General features: G+C 42.0%; 1 protein-coding gene and 1 pseudogene across 1 annotated transcript; one reads left to right on the plus strand and one right to left on the minus strand.

The window, feature by feature from the left end:
* Window positions 1–862: 862 nt before the first annotated feature.
* On the minus strand, window positions 863–1,650 carry LOC116892284 (annotated as a pseudogene).
* A 3,772-nt stretch (window positions 1,651–5,422) lies between these two features.
* LOC116887828 (heterogeneous nuclear ribonucleoprotein A1-like) lies at window positions 5,423–6,265 on the plus strand. The gene has a single exon (XM_032889344.1). The coding sequence runs from the start codon at window positions 5,438–5,440 to the stop codon at window positions 6,263–6,265; it is 828 nt and encodes a 275-aa protein (XP_032745235.1). The 5' UTR covers window positions 5,423–5,437.
* Window positions 6,266–6,855: the final 590 nt, after the last annotated feature.

Here is a 6,855-nt window from a genome sequence, read left to right on the forward strand (position 1 = left end):
TGCAGCAGAAAGTTGGTCTTACCTGTGGTCCCGAGGCTCAAGTTACGCTCGAGGTGCTGCCTGGGCTCTCGAGGCGGCAGCAACCAGGAAGATCTGCTCCGCCTCTTCCGGGATCCTCCGTGCACCAGGGTTCCAGATGGAGTTTGGTGTTTTCCTCCGGAATCAGTAATGTGTGCAGAGAGCAGTCTCTTCTGGTTTCGTAGGCGTGTCTGCCTCTCTGAAGGTTTAGCTCTCCCTCCCACGGGATTTGGATGCAGAGAACTGTTTATCCGGTCGGTCCCTTCAGGTGCGGTATCTCAGATGCAGTGGACCTGCTGCTCCTGGGCCCTCCTCTACGGGTACCCAGAGGCCGTTAACAGTTTCCTCCTGGGCCAGGGATGTGGGCAGGGGTGGGCAGCGTTGGTGGTCTCCTCCGCTCTGCTGCCTCAGGAGTGCCCGACCGACCATGGGGCCTGGGAGCAGAGAGCAGCTGAGGGCAGGGATCCGCCGGCCCGGGACTCTGGCCAAACACCGGAAGTGTCCGGACCCAGAGGAACTCCGCCTCTGTGTGACCTGAGTTCACCAGGCAAGTCGTTTGTAGCAGAAAAGTTGGTCTTACCTGTGGACCCGAGGCTCAAGTTTGCTCTCGGGGTGTTGCCTATGAGCTCTCCACGGCCTCAGCAACCAGGAAGATCTGCGCCGCCCTTTCCGGGAGGTTCCGTGCACCAGGGTTCCAGATATCTTTTGGTGTTTTCCTCTGGGATCAGTACTGTGTGCAGCGTGCAGTCTCTTCTGGTTTCCCAGGTGTGTCCGCCTCTCTGAAGGTTTAGCTCTCCCTCCCAAGGGATTTGGGTGCAGAGAACTGTTTATCCGGTCGGTCCCTTCAGGACGCTTCTTTAACATTTCTTACTTGACCAAGCTTAAGTGTCCTGTCTTTTCCCATACCCTCCAGTAATTCATAACAACTAGCAGAAGGAGAACTTTTAGAATTCGCTATTTTTCTTTCTGTGTCGAGACTGTCATGGAGCCTGGATATTTCAGGTTCATATGCGTCTATGGCCAATGTCCCGCTGTGGTAAAAATACTTAGCAATGGACTTGGTGAACTTGGCTTCCAGCTGCTGCATTGTCCTCCCACTGATGGAGGTCAACTTCAGGGTGTATTTGTCATTGAACCTTTTGAGGCTGGATGGCAGCTGCCAAAGATCATCAGGATCCCTTCCTCTAGGGTCTCTTCTGTGGACCACTAGGAAGATGCTCTTCTCTTTATCTGAGGGATGAATGGTCAGCCCATCATCAAGAAATAGGACTATGACACGCAATGCCAAAACTGGCTGGGACTCTGGAAAGGATGCATGCAATCCCAAATCAAAGCCACTATGGCAAAGCAGCAGGGGACGGTAGAGATGGTGAGGCGACGTTCAATAGGATCAAAGTTCTCCACATGCTTGTACTTTTGCAGGAGTACCCTTTTGGCAGAATCATCCAGAGTTTTTCACAGCTGATCCATCCTACTTTTTTACATCCCAATTAATACAGGGATCATCATCAATTATTCACTTATCCAACAAACCACTGAGACTGCTGACTGTCCCTCAGCTGGGACACCACCAGGCCCACTACTGCCTCTGCCACCACTGCTTCTCCCACCCCGAGACACCACCTCTTCCATGTTGTCTCCTGTACCACATTTTTAATAGAGTTATTTGGTTCTCTGGAGTCTAAGTTCTTGAGTTCCTTATAAATATTGGGTATCAGCCCTCTATCTGATGTAGGATTGTTTTTTTCCCCAATCTGATCGTTGCCATTTTGTCCTATTGACAGTGTTCTTTGCCTTACAGAAGCCTTTCAATTTTATGAGGTTCCATTTGTCGATTGTTGTTCTTAAAGCATAAGCCGTTGGTGTTCTGTTCAGGAAATTTTCCCCTGTGTCCAAGTGTTCGAACTTTTTCTACACTTTCTTTTCTATTAGTATCAGTGTAGCTGGTTTTATGTGGAGGTCCTTGATCCACTTGGACTTGAACTTGTACAAGGAAGAATGTATCAATTTGCATTCTGCTTCATGCCAGTTGAACCAGCACCATTTGTTGAAAATGCTTTTTTCCCCCTACTGTACGGTTTTAGCTCCCTTGTCAAAGATCAAGTGACAATAGGTGTGTGGGTTCATTTCTGGGTCTTCAGTTCTATTCCATTGATCTTCCTGTCTGTCTCTGTACCAATACCATATAGTTTTTATTACGATTGTTCTGTGATACAGCTTAAGGTCAGGGATGGTGATTTCCTCAGAAGTTCTTTTACTGTTGAGAAGAATTTCTAATTATCCTGGGTTTTTTGTTATTCCAAATGAATTTGCAATGTACTCTTTCTTAACCCTGTGAAGAACTGAGTTGGAATTTTAATGGGAAATGTGTTGAATCTGTAGATTGCTTTTGGCAAGTTGGCCATTTTACACACTATTATTGTGTGGGGTGCAATGTGTGCTTTGAGCATTAGTAAAATGAATGTGAGTACCCCTGCATTTGGAGCATAGATGTTCAGAATTGAGAGTTCATCTCGGTCAGTTTTTCTTTTAATGAGTATGAAGGGTCTTTCCTTATCTTTTTTGATAACTTTTGATTGAAAGTCAATTTTATTTGATAATAGAATAGCTACACCAGGTTGTTTCTTGGGATCATATTCTTGGAATTATTTTTTCTTTTTTTTTACTCTTTTTCTCTGAGATAGTGTTTGTCTTTATGCAACAAAGTGCTCAGTTGTGTTTATGTATTCAATCAGATCATCAGCGTCTTTTAATTGAGGAACTTAGTCCATTGATGTTAAGAGATATTAAGGAAAAGTGATTGTTGCTGCCTGTTATTTTTGTTCTTAGAGGTGGAATTAGGTTTGTGTGGCTACTCTCTTTTGGGTTTGTTTCAAGGAGATTTTTTTTTTTTTTTTTGCTTTTTCTGGGATGTAGTTTCCCTCCATGTGTTTGAGTTTTCTATATATTATCCTTTGTACTGCTAAATTTGTATAAAGATATTATGTAAATTTGGTTTTGTCATGGAATATCTTGGTTTCTCCATCTATGGTAATTGAGACTTTTGCTAGGTATAGTAGTGTAGGCTGGCATTTGTGTTCTCTTAGGGTCTGTATGACATCTGTCCAGGATCTTCTGACTTTCATATTCTCTGGTGAGAAGCCTGGTGTAATTCTGATAGGTCTGCCTTTATATGTTGCTTGACCTTTTTCCCTTACTGCTTTTAATATTCTTTGTTTTGTCTGTTTGGTGTTTTGATTATTATGTGAAGGAAGGAATTTTTTCCTGGTCCAGTTTATTTTGAATTTTATATGCATCTTTTATATTCATGGTCACCTTTTTTCTTTAGGTTAAAGAAATTTTCTACAATTTTGTTAAGATATTTACTGGCCACTTAAGTTGGGAATCTTGCATCTCTTTTATAGTGTTATCCCTCGGTTTGATCTTCTCATTGTGTCCTGGATTTCCTGGATGTTTTGGGTTAGGAGATTTCGCATTGTCCTCGACTGTCTCGACTGTCTTGTCAATGTTTTCTATCTGCACCTGAGATTCTCTCTTCTATCTCTTGTATTCTGTTGGTGATGCATCTATGACTCCTGATCTCTTCCCTAGGTTTTCTATCTTCAGGGTTGTCTCCCTTTGTGATTTCTTTATTGTTTCTATTTTCATTTTTTGATCCTGGATAGGTTTTTTTTTTCAATTCCTTCATCTGTTTGGTTGTGTTTTCCTGTAATTTTTTAAGGCTATTTTTTTGTTTCCTCTTTAAGGGCTTCTACCTGTTTACTTGTGTTCTGTATTTCTGTAAGAGAGTTATTTATGTCTTTCCTAAAGTCCTCTATCATCATTAGACGTTATTTTAAATCCAAATCTTTCTTTTCTAGTGTGATGGGATATACAGGGCTTGCTGTAGTGAGAGAACTGTGTTCTGATGATGCCAAGCAGCCTTGGTTTCTGTTGTTTATGTTCTTGAGCTTGCCTCTCACCATCTGGTTATCTCTAGTTCCTGCCCTTGCTGTCTCTGACTGGAGCCCGTGACTGCTGTGATCCTGGTTGTGTCAAAGCTCCTCCGAGTCCAGCTGGCTCTGTGATCCTATTATTCTAGGATCCTGTGATTCTGAGTTCCTGGGTGTGTCAGAGCTCCTGGGAGTCAAGCTGCCTCTGGGATTCTGAAATCCTGGTGTGACCAAGCTCCTGAGATCCTGTGATCCTGGGTGTGTTACAGCACCTGGGAACAGGGATTCCTCTGGGTGTTGTGGGAATGGGTACGAAGGCAGCCCTGAAGGTCTGCTCAGAGTGCAGGTTTAGACTCCAGAAAACTCTTAAATGTGCATTTCTTTTAACAAAGTTGAAAGATTAAAAAAAACATTCAAAACTCAGTATCTTTCCTATATACCAATAATGAACTTGCAAAGAAAAATATGGGAATATATACCAATAAAAATTTTTTAATGATTAGAATTTATCTATATACCTAACCAAGGAGGTAAAATATTCTACAATATAAACTTTAAACACTGAAAATAGAAACCAGAAGAAAATACAACATGAGGGAAAGACCTTACATGATTATAAACTGACATGATAAAAATGATTATATCATTGAAAGTGACATGCATGTTTGATACCGTTTCCACTAATTTTCCAAAGATACTCTTCTATTGTTTTTTACATAGTAAGACAAATAACAAAAACAACAATAAACAAACATACAGAAAGTTTCAGTTAAAGCTGAAATTATGCTTAATAGCCAAATGAATTTACAGAAAAAGAACAAGGCTGGAGGAATCACATCTTACTTCAGATTTCAAGAGCATAAAAGTGACAAAGACAACAAGGTACCAGCTTAGTAACACACAAGTGGAGCAATGAAACAGATTCTCAGTCCTGTAATTAAACGCACAATTATTGCCACCAAATTTTGGACAAAGATAAATAGCAGGCAAATAAGACAGCTTTTTCAAGAAATCATACTTACAAATCTAGAGATCCACTTTCAAAATAATTAGACCTATATCTCCTAATCTACAAAATTCACTTTAAAAGGATCCGTATTCCTGATAAAGAAAATGAAATTTCTAAAGGAAAACAGCATGATATCAGTATAAGCAAGAACATTATAATAAAATACCAATAACACACGAAATAACTTGAAAGCTAACAAATTTAATTATATAAAATATTAAAACTTCTGCAAAGCTAAGGAAACTATCAGCACATGAGCAGCTTACAGATAGATTAAAATGTGTACTGAGCTTTCTGCTCTTTGACGTTGTGGAAGAAGCTATTGCTGAACGCTCTCATCACCGTGTCTAAGTCAGAGTCTCCAAAGGAGCCGGAAGAGCTGCAGAAGCTCCTCATTGGAGGGTTGAGCTTCGAAAAAACCGACGAGGGTCTGAGGAGCCATTTTGAGCAATGGGGCACACTCACCGACAGTGTGGTAATGAGAGATCCAAACACCAAAAGATCCGGAGGCTTTGGGTTTGTCACATATGCCACTGTGGAGCAAGTGAATGCTGCCATGAATGCAAGACCACACAAGGTGGATGGAAGGGTTGTGGAACCTAAGAGAGCCATGTCAAGAGAAGATTCTGAGAGAACAGGTACACACTTAACTGTGAAGAAGATCTTTGTTGGTGTTGTTAAAGAAGACACTGAAGAACATCACCTACGAGATTATTTTGAGCAGTATGGGAAAATTGTAGTGATTGAAGTTATGACTGACAGAGGCAGTGGACAAAAGAGGGGATTTGCTTTTGTCACCTTTGATGACCATGACTCTGTGGATAAGGTTGTTATTCAGAAATACCATACTGTGAATGGCCACAACTGTGAAGTAAGAAAGGCTCTGTCGAAACAAGAGATGGCTACTGCTTTGTCCAGCCACAGAGGTCGAAGTGGTTCCGGAAACTTTGGTGGTGGTCGTGGAGGTGGTTTTGGTGGCAATGACAATTTTGGTCGAGGAGGGAACTTCAGTGGCTGTGGTGGCTTTGGTGGCAGCCGTGGTGGTGGTGGGTATGGTGGCAGTGGAGATGGCTATAATGGATTTGGCAATGATGGAAGCAATTTTGGAGGTGGTGGAAGCGACAATGATTTTGGCAGTTACAACAAGCCCTCATCAAACTTTGGCCCGATGAAAGGAGGAAACTTTGGAGGCGGGGGCTCTGGCCCTGATGGTGGCAGAGGCCAGCACTTTGCTAAACCACGATCCCAAAGTGGCTATGGAGGTTCCAGCAGCAGCAGTAGCTATGGCAGTGGCAGGAGGTTCTAATTGCAGCCAGGAAACAAAGCTTAGCAGGAGAGGAGAGCCAGAGAAGAGACAGGGAATCTACAGGTTACAACAGATTTGTGAACTCAGACAACCACAGTGGTGGCAGGGCCTAGCTGCTACAAAGAAGACATATTTTAGACAATACTCATATGTGTGCGCAAAAACTCCAGGACTGTATCTGTGACTAATTGTGTAACAGGTTATTTTAGTTTCTGTTCTGTGGAAAGAGGAAAGCATTCCAGCAAAGGGTTTTACTGTAGACCTTTTTCACCCATGCTGTTGATTGCTAAATAAATGTAAAAGTCTGATCATGATGCTGAATAAATGTGTCTTTCTTCCTCCCTTCCTTCCTTTCTTCCTTCCTTTCTTCCTTCCTTCCTTCCTTCCTTCCTTCCTTCCTTCCTTCCTTCCTTCTTTCTTTCTTTCTTTCTTTCTTTCTTTCTTTCTTTCTTTCTTTCTTTCTTTCTTAATGTGCTGTGTAAAGTTAGTCTACTCTGAAGCCATCTTGGTAAACTTCCCCAAGAGTGTGAAGTTAGAATTCCTTCAGGGTGGTGCCAAATTCCATTTAGAATTTATTTATGGTTGCTTGG

This window comes from Rattus rattus, chromosome 1 (assembly GCF_011064425.1).
Source record: "Rattus rattus isolate New Zealand chromosome 1, Rrattus_CSIRO_v1, whole genome shotgun sequence".
NCBI lineage: Eukaryota > Metazoa > Chordata > Mammalia > Rodentia > Muridae > Rattus > Rattus rattus.

What these genes read in the sequence shown, in the direction of transcription:
- LOC116887828 (XM_032889344.1), top strand. Translation starts at nt 5,438, where the DNA reads ATGAGAGATCCAAACACCAAAAGATCCGGAGGCTTTGGGTTTGTCACA.